The 22,235-nt window shown below is 44.1% G+C and overlaps 1 protein-coding gene across 2 annotated transcripts in view; it reads right to left on the minus strand.

The window, feature by feature from the left end:
* The window catches only part of LOC143776550 (A disintegrin and metalloproteinase with thrombospondin motifs 2-like), a 793,125-nt gene that overhangs the window by 134,952 nt on the left and 635,938 nt on the right, over nt 1–22,235 (minus strand). For both annotated transcript variants that reach the window (XM_077266022.1, XM_077266023.1), the window contains exon 17: nt 964–1,123. In XM_077266022.1, the coding sequence (XP_077122137.1) occupies nt 964–1,123 (160 nt within the window). The remainder of the gene's footprint in view (nt 1–963; nt 1,124–22,235) is intronic.

Below are 22,235 nucleotides of genomic sequence, written 5' to 3' on the forward strand. Positions count from 1 at the left end.
AACAACTGATGTTCGGGGGGATGAAACCGCACAGTAACACGGGTCTTCCTGGTGAAGTCAATGTTCGGTGCCCGTGCCCAAATAGCAGGTGTTCAGGTTCGCTCATCTCTAGTGTTCACATGTGAGGGTAGCGTTAGGTCTGATGCGATCCATGAATCATTTCTCCATCCCTCAGGAAAACAGACAATAACTGTACATGGAATCGTTAAGGTATTTCTGCTATTTATCCCTTTTTATTTTTATAACTGTTTGCGTATTTGTGTGTTTTATTTTTTAGCTTTTTTATATATTTATTGTAAGCACTGTATATTTTTATATTAAAGCTTACAGTTTAATAAGTTTGACCTTGTATGCTCTAAAAGAACTAATATCCCTTCAGAGAGTGTGTGATCTTTTGATTGTTTGAGATATTTAGGGACTGATCACCCAATGTGTTTAAGGCTATGGACACCTTAGACACCTTTAATGATTTTTATATATGCCACTGGTTAAGAACACTGCACTAATTTTAAGACTGCAATCTACATTTCTTCTTTTGTTTTTAGACCCAGCTTCATATGAGGTTTGTAGCGTAATCCATGTTTCAGATTTTATTCTCTTGGCAGTGTCCCCTACCAGTAATATAGGCTGTATGTGTCCAGGATTCTTCTATCTTCACTTATATCAACACACTTTCTAACCTGCACTAATTTCCTCTTTGTGTGCTTTTTCTCTGCTCTCCGAGACTATATACCACTTACCCTCTTCTCCACTGTTGATCTATATAAATCCTCCTCTCCTAACTACTATCTCAAACAAAAAGATTGTTGAAATGTTATAATAAGGACTATTTAAAATGCTTAACATTATATTTAGTATGCAAATTTGCAATAAAGAAAAATCTGTGTGAAAGAGTACATAACCTTTAAAATATATTACTAGTACCTAAAATAGTTGTAAAAAGCAGATAAGCAGATTGATTACCTCCTCCACATGGTTTTGAACAATGGGACCATTTCTTCAAAGCCCACTCATACTCCACCACATCCTCTTCCAGAACATAATTGTTACCTACATTTAAGGAATCTTCATGTATCATGTATTTATAAGACAATGAAATTTTAACATTTCCATTAGGAATGACCTGAAATACAAAGAGAAAGTAATAACTGTAATGTTGATGATAATTTGCAAAAGTCTTACAAGAGCTGACTGATTATATGTAATATTATATCATTTTCATTGTCCCAACTTTTCAAGATATCATCTTACTACAGGATAAGTAACTACCTGCTGATCACTGAGAATGGGGTTTCTGAAATGCTCCATTAATTGTCTATCGGATTTATGGAGATAGCGAAGTTACTCTACAGGAGCATATTGGAGCTAAGTTTTCGGTATGGGTGGCAGACTCAAAAATTGGACCTTCTGAGATCAACAAGTTCCAATAATTATTATAGATAGGTCATAACTTGACAAGCTGAGACAACCCCATTACAGTATTACTCTAACATTCCTGTCTTCTGTGCATTTTACAAATGTTGTTAGAAGTCTAAAAATTGCACCTATTTCAACACCCTCATCACCTCACTGTCCAATAACCCTAAACGTCTCTGACAATTTTCTTTCCCTACTCAACCCAAGAGTGCAGGCCCCCAACCAGGGATCTCCATGCTGACGATCTGGCGAATTATTTCAAAGAAAAAATTGACCATGTCTGACAAGAAATTATCTCCCAATCCCCTCATATAATGCACTGTCCTCCCTCCCCCACTGCATCTAGCTCACTCTCTGACTTGAGCCTGTCACAGAAGAAGTAATCAGGCTCCTTGCATCTTCTTACCCGACCACTTGCACCAGTGACCCCATTCCATCACATCTCCTCCAGTCCCTGGAATATTCAACCTCTCTCTCTTCCGGTATCTTTCCCTCCTGATCTAAGCATGCCATCATACATCCATTACTTAAAAAACCATCCCAAAACTGTGCCACTAACTATAGACCTGTCTCTAATCTTCCCTTCATCTTTAAACTCCTTGAACGCCAGGTCCATTCCCATCTTATCCGCTATCTCTCAGATAACTCTTTTCGACCTGTCATGTCAGACGCTGTTCAGACCAGGTCGTCCGACAGACAGCGGTAATTCCACTTTTGACCACTATTTGCTCATTTGCGTCTGCTAGATTTTATCTAGCTGTTCCGGGGTTAATTTACCTAATCCTTGGATTGGAAGCTGGGCCATGCCCACTGCCTTTAAATAGTTCTCCTGATCTTTGGGCGTCGCCGATTATAGCTTCTGTCTTGTGCGTTGTTATCTCGGTCTGGTGAGGAGAGCTGGTGGTTGGAGATTCGTTGCTGGTGGTGTATTTTCCTTTGTCTTATTTACTCCTTCCTATATTTGTATTTATTTTGCCCTGCGCATTTATAGTGTATTCCTGAGTGACTGCGGCGTAGTGTATATTTTCCTTTATCCTTGTCTGTGCTTACTGTGGGTATCGGGGAATAACATCTTCACTGGGTGGTGGGCGGAGGTTTCAGCCTAGGGCTGAGCTCAGGAGACAGGGTGAGGTCCGAGGCCTGGACATGCACACCTTCAGTGTAAACTCCAGGTAGAGGGTCAGTCAGGATTTCCCTAGTCTGAGGGAAACTGCAGGGGCCCGGGTTATTAGCTCTCGCTCACCTAGTCTCTCCCTGACATTATAATCGGCCTAACAACACAAAAAAAAAGAAAAAAAGGGGGGGGGGGGTTTGTGTGTGTTTTGTCATGGATCCCATGACTTCCATAACCCGCCAGTTGGAGGCGCTGTCCCTACAGGTCACGGAGTTAAGGGGGGCAGTACAGCAACAGAGACTAGCAGTGTCTAATGTGCAAGCTGGAGCGACAGGAAGAGTTGCTGAGCCTAAATTTCCTTTGCCTGAAAAATTTGCTGGGGAACGCAGTAAATATGTTTCTTTTCGTGAAGCTTGCAAACTATATTTCCGTATGCGCCCGATATCTTCAGGTAATGAGGATCAGTGTGTGGGCCTGGCGTTGTCATTGTTGAGTGGGGATCCCCAAGCTTTGGCGTTTTCTTTGCCATCTGATTCTGCTGCATTTGACAAAATGGCTCTAGCAGAATCTAAGATACGCTCTATTCGCCAGGGGGAGCGAGTTGCAGAGGATTACTGTTCTGAATTTCGTCGCTGGGCGATCGATACACAATGGAATGATCCAGCATTGCGGAGTCAGTTTATACATGGGATTTCTGGAAGGGTTAAAAAAGCCCTTCTGATGTACGAGACTCCTGCTTCTCTAGATTCCGCCATGAGTCTGGTTGTCCGCATTGATCGCCATTTGCGTCAGGGGGAGCATGTGACACCGCCTATGGGAGAGGGTTTAGGTTCACGTGAGGTTGCTGCAGGTGAGCCCACGGAGCCTATGCAAATCGCAGGGGTGTCACATGTGAAGCGTCCAGTCCCTGAGCTCAGGAAGCAGGGAGCCTGTTTTTACTGTGGTAAAACGGGTCATTTTATTAACATCTGTCCTCTGCTACCTAAGAAAAATGCAACGGCGGAAAACTTCTAAGCTCAGAGGGTGTGGAGGAGACCAGTCTGAGCTTATGTATATCCTCCATGGTGGTTTCTCAGTGCATGCTCCCTGCTAAGGTTTTTGTTGCTGGCAGTGAGCTGCCAATTATTGTTTTTGTGGATAGTGGTTCAGCCACAAATCTCATTGATGAGGAGTTTGCGCGCACAGCAGGTTTTAGGATTGAAAAACTGTCTCATCCTATCCGCGTGGTCACCATCAATGCTGCTCCTCTCTCTAAGGGGGAGATTACTGAATTTGTGGCTGAGGTGAAACTCCACATTGGAGTTCTACATTCCGAGCGGGTTACATGTAAGGTGCTCAGGAATCTTCCTGCTCAGGTGGTTTTGGGTTTTCCTTGGTTGTCTATGCACAACCCGGTAATGGACTGGAAAACTCAGGACATAATTTGGTGGAGCGAGTTCTGCCAGGAGAATTGCCTGGCCACATGTGTGGCTGCAGTGACTTCAAGCGTTCCGGAGTCACTTCAGGATTTTGTGGATGTGTTCTCTGAGAAGGGTTGTTCAGAGTTGCCGCCACATCGTCCTTATGACTGTTCTATCAGGTTTAAACCAGGGGCCAAATTGCCTAAAGCAAGGATGTTTAACATCTCCGGTCCGGAGAGACAAGCGTTAAAAGATTACATTGCTGAAAGCTTGAGCAAAGGGAACATCAGGCCGTCATCCTCGCCGGTGGCAGCAGGGTTCTTCTTCGTGAAGAAGAAAGATGGCGGATTACGCCCGTGTTTGGATTTCTGGGAGTTGAACCAGATTACGGTTCGTGATCCATACCCTATGCCTCTGATACCAGATTTGTTCAACCAGGTGGCAGGTGCTAAGTGGTTTACCAAGCTTGACTTCAGGGGGGCGTACAACCTCATAAGAGTCCGTCAAGGTGAAGAGTGGAAGACGGCTTTTAATACCCCTGAGGGTCATTTTGAAAATTTGGTGATGCCGTTTGGGTTGACTAACGCACCTGCAGTGTTCCAACATTTCATCAATGATGTGTTCTCGCATGTTTTGGGGAAATTCGTTATCGTGTACCTAGATGACATTCTCATATATTTTTGCGACCGTGATACTCATTTAGATCATGTCAGGCAGGCGTTACAGCTTCTCAGAGAGAATAAGCTGTATGCTAAACTTGAAAAATGTGTATTTTCTGTTCAAGAGTTGCCTTTCTTGGGTTATATTGTGTCTGCTTCTGGTTTTAAAATGGACGCCGCTAAGGTGCAGGCGGTGCTGCGTTGGGAACGTCCTGATAACCTGAAAGCACTTCAGCGGTTCCTTGGGTTTTCTAACTAGCATAGGAAATTTATCAAGGATTTTTCCATCATTGCTAAACCGCTAACTGACATGACTAAAAAGGGTACCAATTTCTCCGTTTGGCCTGAGGCTGCTGTGCGCGCATTTGAATTTCTTAAGAACAGTTTTGTTTCAGCCCCCATTCTTGTGCAGCCAGACGTATCAAAACCTTTTGTTGTGGAAGTCGATGCGTCTGAGGTAGGTGTGGGGGCGGTACTATCTCAAGGCTCATCTTTGAGTGGTTTACGTCCGTGCGCCTATTTCTCCAAGAAACTGTCGTCCACCGAACGTAACTACGATATCGGCAACAGGGAGTTGTTGGCAATTAAGTTGGCCTTTGAGGAATGGCGACACTTCTTGGAGGGGTCGGTACATCAGGTAACTGTTATTACCGATCATAAGAATCTGCTGCATTTGGAGTCTGCCAAGCGTCTGTCCCCCAGGCAGGCTCGCTGGGCATTGTTTTTCACGCGGTTCAAATTTGTGGTCACTTACAGACCGGGGTCTAAAAACACTAAGGCGGATGCTCTGTCCAGGTGATTTCCGGGGGGAGAACCTCGGGAAGATCCAGTACCCATCCTCCAAAAGGGTGTTGTGGTTTCGGCTCTCACTACCGAGGTTGAGGCTGAGATTGCCGAGGCTCAGGAGGAGGTACCATCTGAGCTTCCCATCAACAAATCTTTTGTACCGCTTCATCTCCGCTTAAAGGTTTTGGCGGAGCATCATGATGCTGTCCTGGCTGGCCACCCAGGGGTTAGAGGTACCTTGGAGTTGGTGTCACGTCTGTTTTGGTGGCCCAAGATCCAACAGGATGTGGTCTCATACGTGTCAGCTTGTACCATGTGCGCCAGGGCTAAGACGCCTCGCTCCCGTCCTGTTGGCACACTACTTCCTCTTGAGGTACCTAGTAAGCCATGGACGGAAATCTCCATGGATTTCATCACTGATTTGCCCTCATCAGCTGGAAACACGGTCATCTTGGTGATTGTTGATCGGTTTTCTAAAATGTCGCACTTTGTGTCTTTGCCTGCGTTGCCTAATGCTAAGACTCTGGCTCAGGTATTTGTGCAGGAGGTGGTCAGACTTCATGGGGTTCCATCTGACATCGTGTCTGATAGGGGGTCTCAGTTTGTGGCAAAATTTTGGAGAGCGTTTTGCTCACGGCTGGGGATCAAGTTATCTCATTCTTCGGCGTTTCATCCTCAGTCAAATGGTCAGACTGAGCGTATGAACCAAAATTTGGAACAGTACTTACGCTGCTTTGTCTCTGATAACCAGGAGGAGTGGTCTACCTTTCTTCCTTTGGCTGAGTTTGCCATCAATAATCACCACCAGGAGTCGTCTGGGGAGTCTCCGTTTTTTTGTGTTTACGGGCTACATCCTCAATTTTGTACCTTGAGTCAGAGGGGCTCTTCCGGCGTTCCGGAGGAGGACCAGTTAGGAACACAATTGTCATCAGTCTGGAGGAGAGATAAACAGCGCCTGTTGAGTGTGGGTGCTAGGTACAAACGTGTGGCTGACAGTAGGCGTGTGCCAGGTCCGGAACTGAGTGTGGATGACTGGGTGTGGTTATCCACAAAAAACATAAGACTCAAAATACCATCCCGTAAATTGGGTCCACGGTTTATTGGTCCATTTAGGGTCACCCCCGTCATTAACCCAGTAGCGTACCGATTGGAGCTCCCTACGGTGTATAAGATACACAACGTGTTCCACAGGTCTCTTCTAAAGAAGGTGGTGGGTTCTGTGGACGTGGCGCCTATGCCACCTCCAGTCTTGGTGGATGGTAATTTGGAGTTTGAAGTCTCCAAGGAGGTTGACTCTCGTGTAGTGCGTCACACTTTACAGTACTTGGTACATTGGCGTGGTTATGGGCCTGAGGAGAGGTCCTGGGTACCAGCCTCGGACGTTCATGCTGACCGGCTGGTCAGGTTGTTTCACCGCCGTCATCCGGACAAGCCGGGTCCTATTAGCCGTGAGGGCCCTGGGGTCCCTCGTAGAAGGCGGGGTACTGTCATGTCGGACGCTGTTCAGACCAGGTCGTCCGACAGACAGCGGTAATTCCGCTTTTGACCACTATTTGCTCATTGGCGTCTGCTAGATTTTATCTAGCTGTTCCGGGGTTAATTTACCTAATCCTTGGATTGGAAGCTGGGCCATGCCCACTGCCTTTAAATAGTTCTCCAGATCTTTGGGCGTCACCGATTATAGCTTCTGTCTTGTGCGTTGTTATCTCGGTCTGGTGAGGAGAGCTGGTGGTTGGAGATTCGTTGCTGGTGGTGTATTTTCCTTTGTCTTATTTACTCCTTCCTATATTTGTATTTATTTTGCCCTGCACATTTATAGTGTATTCCTGAGTGACTGCGGCATGGTGTATATTTTCCTTTATCCTTGTCTGTGCTTACTGTGGGTATTGGGGAATAACATCTTCACTGGGTAGTGGGCGGAGGTTTCAGCCTAGGGCTGAGCTCAGGAGACAGGGTGAGGTTCGAGGCCTGGACATGCACACCTTCAGTGTAAACTCCAGGTAGAGGGTCAGTCAGGATTTCCCTAGTCTGAGGGAAACTGCAGGGGCCCGGGTTATTAGCTCTCGCTCACCTAGTCTCTCCCTGACATGACCCTCCTCAATCTGGTTTCTGCTCTTTACACTCTACTGAAATTGCCCTCACTAAAGTTTCTAATGATCTACTAACAGCTAAATCTAATGGTCACTGCTCCATGCTAATTCTCTTGGATCTCTCCGCAGCATTTGACACTGTGGATCATCAGCTCCTCCTCACTATGCTCGGCTCCATCGACCTTAAGGACACCGTTCTCTCCTGGTTCTCCTCCTATCTCTCTGACCGCTCTTTTACTGTGTCTTTTACTGGCTCCTACTCCTCTCATCTTCCCCTAACTGTTAGGGTTCCTGAAGGATCAGTCCTAGGCCCCCTCCTCTTCTCTTTGTATACCGCCCCTATTGAACAAACAATCAGTAGATTTGGGTTCCAGTACCATCTCTATGCTGATGACATCCAATTATACACTTCTCCTGATATCATGCCTGCCTTTTTAGAAAACACCTGTGATTGTCTTACCACTGTCTCTAACATCATGTACTCCCTCTATCTGAAACTGAACCTGTCAAAAACTGAACTCCTCTTGTTTTCTCCCTTTACTAACCTACCTTTGCCTGACATTGCTGTCTTCGTGTGTGGTTCCACCATTACTCCCAAGCAACATGCTCGCTGCCTTGGGGTCATACTTGATTCTGAGCTTTTATTCACCTCCCCACATCCGATCACTGGCTCGCTCTTGTTATCTTCACGTCAAAAACATTTTCTAGAATTCGACCTTTGCTTACTTTCGACTCTGCAAAAAATCTTATTGTTTCTCTTACTCATTCTCATCTGGAATATTGTTACTCTCTACTAATTGGCCTCCCTCTTACCAAACTCTCCCCTCTCCAATCTGTCCTGAATGCTGCAGCCAGGATCATCTTCCTCACCAACCGATATTTCGATGCCTCAACCCTGTGCCAGTCATTACACTAGTTACCCATCCACTCCAGAATCCAGTACAAACTTATTACCCTCATCCACAAAGTGCTCCATGGCTCAGCACCACACTACATCTCCTCCCTGGTCTCAGTCTACCACCCTACCCGTGCTCTCCGTTCTGCTAATGACCTAATAAGCTTTCTAATTGTGTATTTAATGCCATCTTGGCGTTGCTTAGCTCCTTTCAGTGACTATTTTTTTTCAGTGGGTTTCAGCTGTAAATTTGTTAAATTCAGAGAGTGTTCAACATGTAAACATTTTCATTATAAAACAAAGTCAGCATGGTCTTAAAATTGGGATATCCTTTTAAATATCCTTAACTTACGTGCATCGCTGTCAATATGATTGCAATGAATTAATAGTCAAAAATAATCTCACATTCTCCACAAACAAATACTTTTTGTTCTAAAGTCTTGATACTTAACACTTGTAACCCGTCTTTGACGATACCATTTAAAAAAGTAATGTCTCTGCATCCTCCTGACATTTGATTAATGACTCTAATTCAAGTGTTTGTCCTTTATTAGCAGAAAAGTCAATTTCCACATGGAGTATACAGTGTACTCAGGCTTACAATAAGTTCATAGCTAAGTTTCCATCAGAAGAATAAAGCCGACATGGCCCGTAACACACATACTTTACCACTTGACATGAAGACAGAGATAAACATCAGACACAATGGTGCTCATATTTATCTCTGAGGACTTGATTTCTGCAGAACACAATGACATTTTCATTTATATATATTTTTCCTTAAAAGGAGCTGATCAAAAGACAAATTAACTTTCATTCTAGATGTCTATTTAACGACATAATCTAATTTATTTTCTAATATTCTTTAATTAAAAATTTCCTAACTACATTAGCTAACTGCTTTGTTTTTTGTTTTGTTTTTTACTAGCAGGACTTTCTTTTTGATGAAGCTTCCTTTGAGAATCCCAGTGCATGCTTAACCCTTTCACCTCGAAGCCTGTTTTCACTTTCCTGACCTAGCCAATTTTTTCAATTCTGACCACTGTCACTGTCATAACTCTTGAACGCTTCAACTGATCTCACCAATTCTGAGACTGTTTTCTTGTGACATATTGTACTTTATGACAGTGGTAACATTTATTTGATATGACTTGCGTCTATTTTTGAAAAAAATCAGAAATTTGGTGAAAATTTTTAACATGTTGCAATTTTTAAACTTTTAATTTTTTATGACCTTAATCACAGAGTCATATCAAACAAAATAATTAAGAAATAACATTTCCCACATGTCTACATTACATCAGCACAATTTAAAAAAAAAAAAAATTTGTTAGGAAGTTAGAAGGATTAAAAGTTGACCAGCGAATTCTAAATTTTTTCAATTAAATTTACAAAACCATATTTTAGGGACCACATCACATTTGAAATGATTGTGAGGGGTCTATATGACAGAAAATAACCAAAAGTGACACCATTCTAAAAACTGCACCCCACTAGGTGCTCAAAACCACATTCAAGAAGTTTATTAACCCTTCAGGTGCCTCACAGGATTTACTGGAATGTGGAAGGAAAAAATACAAATTTAAAGATGTATTGTCATATGTAAGATCCTATCCAAATATGTAATAGGTGTAGCAATAATAATACTAGCAAATACCTTGAATTATAAATGTAGCATAGTTTTCTGATTCGCTATGTCTCTATCCTCATGTGCAGGCATTGCAGAACCTTAGGTATCCATGGTTATGACCACTAGCAACTAGATAACTATCACTATATCAATGATCGTAACCAGTATACTTAAGGTACTGCAATGCCTGCAGAGTGAAAATTGCAAACTGCCATTGTAGTGACCAGTATGTTGTAGTGCCCAGCTCATGCTTTTGGAGACACATACATCTAAATTAGGCGAGCTCTCACCACTACAAAAATTACAAACATGTACACAGTAAATGTGGTTAGACACACTGGGGCATTTGGATTTGGGAGTGCATTATTTGCTGAATTTCTTTTGAGGGGAGAGGCGCTATTTCACTTTTCCAGAGGCACTGTACTACCAGTAACATGGAAGCCCTCCATATTTCCACTGACAGGTGAAAGACCTGAGTGAGGACTTGCTTTTTTTGTGGATTGAGTTGAAGATTTTATTGGGAATATTTAACATAACATTTAGGGTCACGTTTATCCGGCGCTCTACGCTGAGCACTTACTTTGGGGTTTCTATCTAAATCTCCGAGTGACATGACAGATGAAACCCCAAAATGAGGTGACAGATGGATCCATTCACCACAATGAGGCAGTAGAATACTCTGGACTCCGTCTCGCCTCTGTTTAGTGATGTCCTTCTTTTTAGAAGTGCACAAAACTGTGGTTGACCGCACTTTTATGCACGCTTAAAAAGATGGATACTGCAGGATCACAGGTCCTACGGCATCCACAGTGCCTCCATCTGCCTCATTATAGGGAATCATCCGCCTAGGGTTCTGTCTGAATCACGCATTTCAGACATTTACATGGAAATCCTGGTATAAGCACTCAGCGCAGGATAAATGTGAGCAGAGACTTACTGCGAACTTTGGGAGGCAGAATGAACAAATCAACAGAAAGGGAAGATTTTATTTTATTTTTGACTAGATGGTGGCCCGATTCTAACGCATAAGGTATTCTAGAATATGTATGTATGTATATAGCAGCCACATAGTATATAGCACAGGCCACGTAGTATATAGGAGCCATGTAGTATATAGCAGGCAAATACTACATGGCCTGTGCTATATACATACATACATATTCTAGAATACCTGATGAATTAATACAGGCCACGCAGTATATAACACAGCCCAAACAGTATATTACACAGCCCATGTACTATATAACACAGCCCACGCAGTATATAGCAGCCACGCAGTATATAACACAGGCGACGTAGTATATAACACAGGCCACTCAGTATATAACACAGGGCACGTAGTATATAGAGCACAGCCCAGGCAGTATATAACACTGCCATGTAGTATATAGCACAGCCCCCGCAGTATATCACACAGCCCACGTAGTATATAACACTGCCCATGTAGTATATAGCACAGCCCCCGCAGTATATCACACAGCCCACGTAGTATATAACACTGCCCATGTAGTATATAGCACAGCTCCCGCAGTATATCACACAGCCCACGCAGTATATCACACTGGCCATGTAGTATATAGCACAGCCCCCGCAGTATATCGCACAGCCAAGGCAGTATATCACACTGGCCATGTAGTATATAGCACAGCCCCCTGCAGTATATCACACAGCCCCCGCAGTATATCACACTGCCCATGCAGTATATAGCACAGCCCCCACAATATATCACACAGCCCATGCAGTATATCACACTGCCCATGTAGTATGTAGCACAGCCCCTGCAGTATATCACACAGCCAAGGCAGTATATCACACTGGCCATGTAGTATATAGCACAGCCCCAGCAGTATATCACACAGCCCACGCAGTATATCACATAGCCCACGCAGTATATCACACTGCCCATGTAGTATATAGCACAGCCCCTGCAGTATATAACACAGCCCACGCAGTATATCACACTGGCCATGTAGTATATAGCACAGCCCCCCCAGTATATCACACTGCCCATGTAGTATATAGCACAGCACCCGCAGTATATTACACAGCCCACGTAGTATATAACACTGCCCATGTAGTATATAGCACAGCCCCCGCAGTATATCACACAGCCCACATAGTATTTAGCAGTGTGGGCACCATATCCCTGTTAAAAAAAATATTTAAAATAAAAAATAGTTATATACTCACCCGCCGGGATCCACCGAAGCTCTGGCGAATCGCGTGCGGCAGCCGCCATCTTCCGTTCCCAGGATGCATTGCGAAATTACCCAGAAGATTTAACGGTCTCGCGAGACCGCTAAGTCTTCTGGGTAATTTCGCAATGCATCTCTGGGAACGGAAGATGGCGGCAGGCGCGAGCACATCGTTGGACGACGGAGGGTGAGAATAGCAGGTTTTTTGTTTTTTTATTATTTTTAACATTACATATTTTTACTATTGATGCTGCTTAGGCAGCATCAATAGTAAATGTTGGGGACACACAGGGTTAATAGCAGCGGTAACGGAGAGCGTTACCCGCGGCATAACGCGGTCCGTTACCGCTGGCATTAACCCTGTGTTAGCGGTGACTGGAGGGGAGTATGCGGGCGCCGGGCACTGACTGCAGGGGAGTAGGGAGGGACTAATCAGACTGTGCCTGTCACTAATTGGTCGCGGCAGCCATGACAGGCAGCTGGCGAGACCAATCAGCGACGCAGGATTTCCGTGACGGAAGTTGCAGACAGAAATACGGAAGTACCCCTTAGGCAATTATATATATAGATTTGTGCCTTTTCACGTGTGGTACAAGTTATTAGATGACTTTATTCTTCAGGTCGGTGGGATTACAGCTATACCAGATTTATATATGGTTTTTACATTTGACTGCTGTAACACACTAAAAGACACTTGTTATTGCAAAAACTAGTTTTTGCCTCCACATATTAAAGACTGGTATAATTTTTCCATATTTCGTCCGGCAGAGTGACATGACAACTTCTTTTTTGTGGGACAAGTTAATCTTTTTATTGGTACTATTTATGGGCGGATCACATTTTTTGATCGCTTTCTATTTTGATTTTTGGGAAGCAGAATGAACAAAAACCAGCAATTCAGGAATTGTTTTTAAGGTTTTTTTTATGCAGCTCCGCATATGGTGAACTTGATAATGCAGCTTTATTCTTCAGGTCAGTACGATTACAGCGATATAATTTATATAATTCTTTTTTATATTTTGGCACTTTTGCACAATAAAAACTAATTTACAGAAAACAAAATTATTTATGCATCACTTTATTCTGAGAGCTATAACTTTTTAATTTTTCCGCTGACTGACCTGTGTGATGACTTATTTTTTGGGAGACAAGATGACACTTTCAGCAGTACCATTTTTAGTTACACTCGTTTTTTTATTGCGTTTTATTGCACTTTTTGTTCGGCGGTATGATGTTTATCATAGATTTTTACCTCATTTTTTATTTATTTATTTATTTATTTACAGTGTTTACTGAAGCGTTTGACCAGTTCGACAGTTTTATAGGTCAAATCGTTCCAGATGCGGCGATACCAAATATGTGTACTTTTTTTTTTTACATAAATAAGCTGTTCATCAAGTTACTGTGGTCACTAATATAAAAATCTAGCTTATATTTAATGTTTTTATATTTATTCCTGGTCGTTGCAGTACTGTTGCTCCGCCGCTAAGGGGGGCTATGGTACGTCTGATGGCACTGAAGGAGTTCATCTGACCAGGTATCACAGACACTAATACACTTCACAGTCTGGCCTCCAGGGGGAGCTAAGGGTTCTATGTATTAGGCCACTCCTCACAATCTGGTAAAACTGGGAGTTAGGCAGGAAGTGAGAGGAGAAAGCTGACTCGGTTGGAACCAGGCAACACCTTGTGGCAGAGGGTGTTGTAGGGGAAGATTCAGAGGGGTCCCTGTCAGGGGTGGGATCCTGACAGAGGCCTAGCAACCAGAGAGAACATTACGGGACCGCGCCTGCACGATATAGCGGCGGTACCCCAAGAAAGGATAAGAAGCGAGGTATATTGTGCTGAGTGAGAAACGAGATCAACGCAACAAGGAGAATACCAGTAGGAGTCGTGCTGTAAGACGAGGCAACATCCTACTGAGGCGCATAACCGGTGGCTGGAACGCCGAGGAAGTATAGAGCTCTAGGCCAAACTTCAAACCTACGGCAGGACAGTCAGTTATAGGCGGGCTGTCTCATCCCATTGACCTAGGAAGACACAGGGGGGTAACAACAGGAGTGGGGCGACGCTAGAGTCCCGGAAGAGCTCCGAGCCTCCCCGTCATACGGGTGCGTCCTAACCATAAGATCTGGGGGACGTGGAAGAACATCAGAATCGAGATGTGAGGGAACACGAGAAACAGACACAACAGTTGTGAGGACTATCCCGTGGTGCTTAGCAGGGAAGGACTACAACACACAAGCGCTAGAAGGTAGGCACAGATTTCCACCTGCAAAGGGAGCTCTGGATGTGCCATCGGACCGGCCAGGCTTGCGCAGCCCGGTTAACCGTATTCCGGATTGAGGATCCTGAAGCCTTCAGTAAAGAGGTAAAGAGACTGCAACCTGGTGTCCTCGTTATTTACCGCGACCGGCACTTCACCACACCATAACGACATCCCATACCACCACCTTCATTGTACGCCCCTCAGCAGGGTCACGGACCGGGCCTAGCCACCGTGACAACCCCAGAGCAGAGACTCAGAGGCCCGGTACCGGGTACCCCTCGGCCCTGCGGCAGTGGGGGGGCTACATTTATAACATTCAGGCCATGGTCCAAGAATGTGAAAGTTAACGCATATCTTGCAGTGGTGATTTAGTTTCTCCTCCAGAACCTTCATCCTCCATTCTTCCTCAAGGCATAATGGTTTCTGTGGCATCCTCAAAGTTGGAAGCAGAGATCCATAAAAGGCCAATCATTGACACCTTCAGATTACTCTAGGATGCAAATTATTTGTGCCTGTGTATCTAAATTTGTGTCTGTTACAGGAGCTTTATGAATCCATCTTGAGTGGTCATCTTGGGGTCACAGCTACTGTAAAAGCCATTGATAGCATTGAATTTCCCATACCTCAGCCTCTTGCAACCACTTTAGTATGCTTTTCAACTGACCCCTGCTATACCCCCAATGTCAATTATGGCCTTGTTTACTCTGCCCTGATCATATGCATCTGGCTCACTCTAAATTATGTGACCAAGATGAGCACAGAACACTCCCCTCTGCTTCACACCTGAATGCACTATCTAGCAAATATATTGCAAACCATAAGTCTGCCAAGACTTCAGTCTGCCCAGTGCATCATATAGGTGTATCATAGAAGTGTGTGGAATTATGGAAGAAATAATTCAGAATTGAACCAGAAGGGAACTGAAAGTAACTGGATAGTCAAAGTAAACAATGTTTCTGTTTGTCTTCACGCTGACCCCTATAATCCTTCACTTTCTGCTAACCCCCCTGATCCCTACACCTAGCAAGAAACTGGTTATCTCTCCCTCCATCCTCCCCATCCACCTCACCTCCTCCTCAGAACTGTTCCTCAGCATACAATCATCTGTCTCCAAACACAGACAGCCTCCTCATTCCCCCTCCTTATTCCACCTATCACTTTCTCTGCTCCGCCTCACTGCCGGTGATATCTCTCCAAATCCTGACCCTCCTCACCACATCCAGACAGTCATTTCTACCTCCATATCACAAAATTCTGTAAACACTCTAACCTTATACCCATCCACCCGCTCAGCCCCCGCTTCCCCAGTCCCACTAACAGGAGCTCTATGGAACGCTGGCTATGTCTACAACAAACTTTCCTTCATCCGTGATCTTTTCATTAGTAATAGTGATGAGCGAGTATACTCATTGCTCAGGTATTCCCGAGCATGCTTGGGTGATCTCCAAGTATTTGTTAGTATTCGGTGATTAAGTTTTCATCGGCTCAGCTGAATGATTTACAGCTATTAGCCAGGCTGAGTACATGTGGGGGTTGCCTGGTTGATAGGGAATCCCCACATGTAATAAAGCAGGCTAGTAGCTGTAAATCATTCAGTAACACTAACAAATACTCGGAGATCACCTGAACGTGCTCGGGAAAACCCGAGTAATGAGTATACTTGCTCATCGCTAATTACTAACAAACTTTCCTTCCTCACTATCACCGAAACCTGGCTCACCCCCTCTGACACAGTCTCTCCAGCTGTACTTTCAAATGGTAGATTTCACCTTTCCCACACACCCCGCCTCAGCAGCAAGCATGACAGAGGAGTTGGATTTCTCCTGTCAGATAACTGCTTCTTCACCCACATCCCACTGCCATCCTCTGTTACCCTCCCTTCCTTTGAGGTGCACTCTGTTCGCATCTACTCCCCCACCAACCTGCAACTGGCTGTCATTTACCGCCCCCCCCAGGGCCAGGCACCACCTTCTTCGAGCAATTCACTAACTGGCTACTTCATTTCCTCTCCGCTGACATCCCCACTATCATCATGGGTGACTTCAACATCCCCATTGACACTTCCCTCTCGGCTTCCACTAGACTTCTATCTCTCACTTCCTCCTTCGGCATCACTCAATGGTCTTCTACAGCCACTCAGAAAGATGGCCATACACTGGACCTCATCTTCACACGTCTCTGCTCCCCTATCTAACCTTTCTAACTCACTTCTACCTCTTTCTGACCACAACCTGCTTACATTCTCTTCCCTCTCCTTTCCAGTTTCACAATCCCCACACACACCACAAACTTGCACACCCTCACAGAAATCTTAAATACCTCGATCTACACTCACTCTCGGAATCCCTTTTTTCTTTTACAGACATAAGTCCCTTACACAATGTGGATGCCGTTGTCTCTTTGTATAACACCACAATAGCGGCAGCTCTTGAATCGGTCGCCCATCTCACACAAACCAAAGCTCGCAAAATAAACAGTCAACCCAGGCACACCAGCCTGACCAAAGAACTGAGGTGGGCTTCCAGGGTTGCTGAGCAGAGATGGAAAAGATCCCACTCCAATGAGCACTTCATCGCATTCAAACAGTCCCTCACTACTTTCAAGGCCACATTCACTGCAGCAAAACAAACCTATTTCTTATCTCTCATATCCTCCCTGTTTCACAACCATAAACAACTATTCAATGCCTTCAATTCTCTCTTCTGTCCCCAGAACCTGCTCCCTCTCCACTCATCTCAGCTAAAGACTTTGCCTCATTCTTCAATCAGAAGATTGATAATATCAGAGAAAGATTTGGCCTACAACCCCCACAACCCCTCTTCCCAACTACTCAGCCCTCCCCTTCCCAAACCATCTTCTCCACCATTATAGAAGACCACCTTTCTGCCCTACTCTTGAGATCACAGCTCATCACCTGTGCACTTGACCCAATCCCATCCCACTTTTTACCAAAGCTCACTACAGTCTTTATCCCAACTCTAACACATCTCTTCAACATATAAATAACAACTGGTGTTTTTTTCCTTACGCTTCAAACAACTGGTGTTTTTTTCCTTACGCTTTCTCCCATGCATCCCCTCTCATCTGGAACTCTCTACCCCAACATATCAGACTTGTGCCTTGTTAGGGCTGGCGAAACGCACCAAATAATATAAAGGTAGTAAAAAGGTGCGTTCGCAGCCCGGTGTCCACCTTGCAGAGATGTTACCTGCTGCCCGGTAATGGCGGACGCTATATGGCGGTATAATAGATGAACACACGTGGGTTAACGTCACCCGATTGTAATAATTATAGGGGATAACTCAGGAGACTCTTTGCGTGGAACAAGACAACTACAGGACACAGTTTTATAAGTGGTAAAGTCTATATTATCACACGGTGATTCAAACAGGTGCAGAGAGAAACTCAAGTCCACAACACTTGGTGCAAATATCAAATGCAGCTCAGCAGTCTATAGGAAACTTCAGAGGAAAATGCAATCACGCAGAAAGTCTATGAAGCACAATTATTCTTGAGGATACTTGACACGAATAAGTCCTTGCTTAGTCCACAACACAGATAGATATGCTTATAAGGCAGTTCAAATAATATCTTAGCTCAACCAGGGAGGTCTGAATAATAGTCTCAGGTTCTTGCAGAGCAGAAACAGCTTACATGTCCAGCAAATGCAGATGGAAGCAAACATGAGCAGCAGATGAAGGAGGATTACTGGAACTGGTGTATGCAGCAGGAACTCAGAGCAGAGTAGCAGGAACACCACACAGGTTCACAGGAACAGGTATATAGCCAGGGAGTAATCAGAGGTCAGGAGCTGGATGCAAGGCAGAGTACTCTAGCACAGACTGAAGGCTAGGGTGGAGTTTTATAGCAGGAAGAAACAGTGCACATGAGACCAAAGACGCCATCTTGGAAAAAGGCAGTAATGCACAAAAGGTAAAAAATATTCAGAGTCCTGACACCGATGTGTACAGATGCTGACTCTGTTGATTCACAGAACTGCACTACCGCAGAATATAAATGCCGTAGCCTGTTAAGCTCACAGAGCTCTGCAAGGTGAGTGCTAGTGTATAGTAACAGGACTCGGCCCCAAGGACACAGGGTTAGAGTCCCTCTAGACCCACTAGCGATCGATTGGCGCACGCAACTGCTGAGCTAGGGAGAAACTACGCTAAAAGATTTAGCACAGTAAGTGCATGCAGCGCCGCTCTGGTGGACGCCACTAACCACCCTGACTAGGGCCTGGAAAGCACACTAATTGCGCATGGTGTGGAACTGGCGGTCCCTGCTAATTTGACACAGTATACTCATGCCTAGTGCTGGATGGCACAATCTGGCCCTAGTTAGCTCAAACACCCAAACATGCAACAACGCTAGGGAGGGGGATATTTAGGAGCTTTCACCAGATATCAAACACACATACACACACAAACAAGTTCAGTTTTATACTAGCGCACGGCCGGGAGGCCATGCAAACCTTTTATAGTTGCAGCCTTCCGGGACCTTCCCAGTGGTCCAATCAGAGCCGCAACAGGACCTGAGCATGTGACCCCCGACCTCCGATGAGAGGTCGTCCCATGGGCATGCTCAGTAGACAAAAAGCAGTCCCTGGAGCGTCTGCTCGCCGCTGATTAATGCTGGTTACAATAGCTGGACCTGGGACAGCAGCAGTAACCAAATGCACAGCATCAGCTTGAGCAAGACGCTGGATAATACGTCTCTGCAGAGCAGGCTCCTCTGCAGCTGTGGAAGAATGGGAGACTGCAGAGGACATGGTTCGAGATTCCTCCTGTGCACCGGTGGGAACTCAACACCTCTTCCGACAAGCCTACAACCTGCAGTAACCACCGGTCCACCAAATTGCTGCATGACCCAGCTCTGCCCTCATCTATTGTATCCTCACCCATCCCTCGTTCATTGTGAGCCCTCGTGGGCAGGGTCCTCTCTTTTCTTGTACCAGTAGTGACTTGCATTGATTAAGATTATTGTACTTGTTTTATTATTATGTATACCCCTCCTCACATGTAAAGCGCATTGGAATAAATGGCGCTATAATAATAAAAATAGACTTTTTTATAGCCGTCTATGAATAATGATATTTTGTATCCGATTGTGAAGTTTGTGCATGCACTAAAGTCTGGCATAACCGGTCAGCCGGGGAATTGACTCCATTGCCAATTACAGAAACACCATGGACTTATCTGTTCATGGATTTCATCATGGATTTGCCTCTGTCTCGTGGGAAAACTTATTTGGGTGGTGGTTGGTTGACTCAGCAAACAGGCTCATTTTGTTCCTTTGTGAGGATTTCCTAATTTACCTAATGCAGAGATACTCTCCAGGTTGTTTATGTCTCAGATTTTAAGTGTGCATGGGATCTCTTTTAACATTGTGTTTGGTAGGGGAGTGAAATTTGTCTCTAAATTCTGGATATTGAGTTGTCATTTTCCTCTGCCTAGCACCCTGAAACCAGTGGTTAGAAAAAAATAAAATTTTAATTTAAGGTCTTTGTTGCAGTTCATCATAATAACTGGTCTGCATTCTTACCTCTTGCTAAGTTCACCATTAACAGTCAGGTTAATCAGTCCACTGTGGATTCACCGTTTTTCTGTTATTATGGCTTTCATCCTCATATCCTCATTATTTTGGAGAATTTTCTAGGAATAGTTCTGAATGTCCTGGGATGAAGGTCACCGTACAGAAAGTTGGGGAGGTTCGAAAAAATATTGGGGCTATTCAGATTCACCAAAAACTTTAGGTGGGCCTGTCTTCAAAGTGAACCTGTCAGCAGGATTGTGCTGAATGCTGAGTAAACTACAGACAGTGTCAGGTTGATGCCGTTATACCTATTAAAATGATACCTGGGTTGATGAAATCCGTCTTTTGGCTGTTGTTTAATCTTTATTTGCAGTTTTCATTTGATGATATTCTTGTGCTCCGGGGTTGCCTGTGGGGAGGGATCTACATGTGGTGCTCTGCTTAGATATTTATATGTATGGCTGATGACAGGTGATTGATCATTTAGTGACCTGCCCCCGATTTTACATACTGAATATAATATGATTTAAAAAAAAAAAAATTCACATTCATAAGGCAGGCATCTGCGCTGTAGCATGATACAGTGTAAAATCTGCATATTTTATTTAGACATATAGTTATGTTTGAAAAAAAAATCAATCAAAATGGCATTGACAGGCACGACTGCACAGTAGCATCTATCGCGTTCCGAAAGATGCTACTGCGCAGGCACTGCCAGCGCCATCTTGATTGAGTCTAATTTTAATTTCTCTGCCAAAATGGTGTAGGCTCCTGCGCATTAGCAGCCGCTGGCAGCATTTTGAGTAAGATTGGTTTTTTTTCAATCAAAACTATATATATATAATCAAAATGAAAATATGCATATTAAAAACTATATCATGCTACAGCGCAGGCGCCGCCGCCTATCTGCTGAATGTGAATTTTTCTTTTCAAATCATATTATATTCAGTATGTAAAAAAGGGGGCAGGTCACCCTGTCATAAGCCATACAGATGAATATCTAAGCAGAGTACCACAAAAAGACCCCGCTCCGAAGCACGAGAATCTAATTAACTGAAAACTGCAAATAACGATTAAACAACCACAAGACGGATTTAATCAACCCACGTATCATTTTAATCCTAAAACCCACAACAAGAAGAAAAAATCCTCCAATATTCAAGAAAAAACAAAAACAGGCAGAGATGCTTACCTGTCTAACTAGGCCTCAATACAAATGCACTAACAAGGTGCAGCGGACCCAAGTAAAATGGCAACTGCACAGGTGCAATAATACCAAATGAGACAGCCAGCCTTCAGTCAGGGATTGGCCGTGTGGTACACCAGTGTAAAAAAACTATAATCTGTATGTGGCAGTGTTCACACAGGGAATGCAGAGCATCTGGTTCTCAGCCTATTAATGATGCCCTATGGCGGGCTGCCCAGTGCTAACTATAATGCATCCTGTGTGAACAGAGGCCACAGTTTACAGAACCATTTGGGCCCAACTGCACCCCGAAAAAAATATATAAAGTGCACAAAAACATATCAATATATGTAAGGTATTGGTTGATATTTTAGCCATAATACGTAAGCTGGCAACCCGCATCAAAGGTCCTCACACTTGCCAGTCCTACTCTAACATAAAAACCACAAAAAGAGGAAAAAATCCTCCAATATTCAAGAAAAACCAAAAACAGGCAGAGATGCTTACCTGTCTAACTAGGCCTCAACAGACCCAAGTAAAATGGCAACTGCACAGGTGCAATAATACCAAATGAGACAGCCAGTCTTCAATCAGGGACCATATATGTATGAAGAATGTCGGGGAGGGGATTAAAAATAAGCAACATGCCAAGAATCAGATGCATATTTATACTCTATGAATTGGATTGTTAGAAGCCCATAACATTGCACAGTACTTTGTACATTATCATACCGTGTAACAGCCTATTAATCCATGATAGATATAACCCATGAAACAGAATGCAGTTTAGATTGTACATAAGATTTAATTAACCAAATGGAGATCAATAGATTGCTTCTCTGTCTTTTGTGAGGCTGGTAAACAAAAGTGTGCACTGTACACAGGCAACTGTCAGAACAGCATGATATAGAGGCAGAGATGCTAATCCCAGCGATGTATCGCTTACTGGACTGGTTGCTGCAGTTTTGATAAAATCAGTTTTGATAAAAATCACAGTATGCTGTGTACACTGCGCATGTACACAAAAAAATGTGCCAATCAATGGTGAGCTATACAGAGCT

Source organism: Ranitomeya variabilis, chromosome 5, assembly GCF_051348905.1.
Source record: "Ranitomeya variabilis isolate aRanVar5 chromosome 5, aRanVar5.hap1, whole genome shotgun sequence".
In the NCBI taxonomy this organism is placed as follows: Eukaryota; Metazoa; Chordata; class Amphibia; order Anura; family Dendrobatidae; genus Ranitomeya; species Ranitomeya variabilis.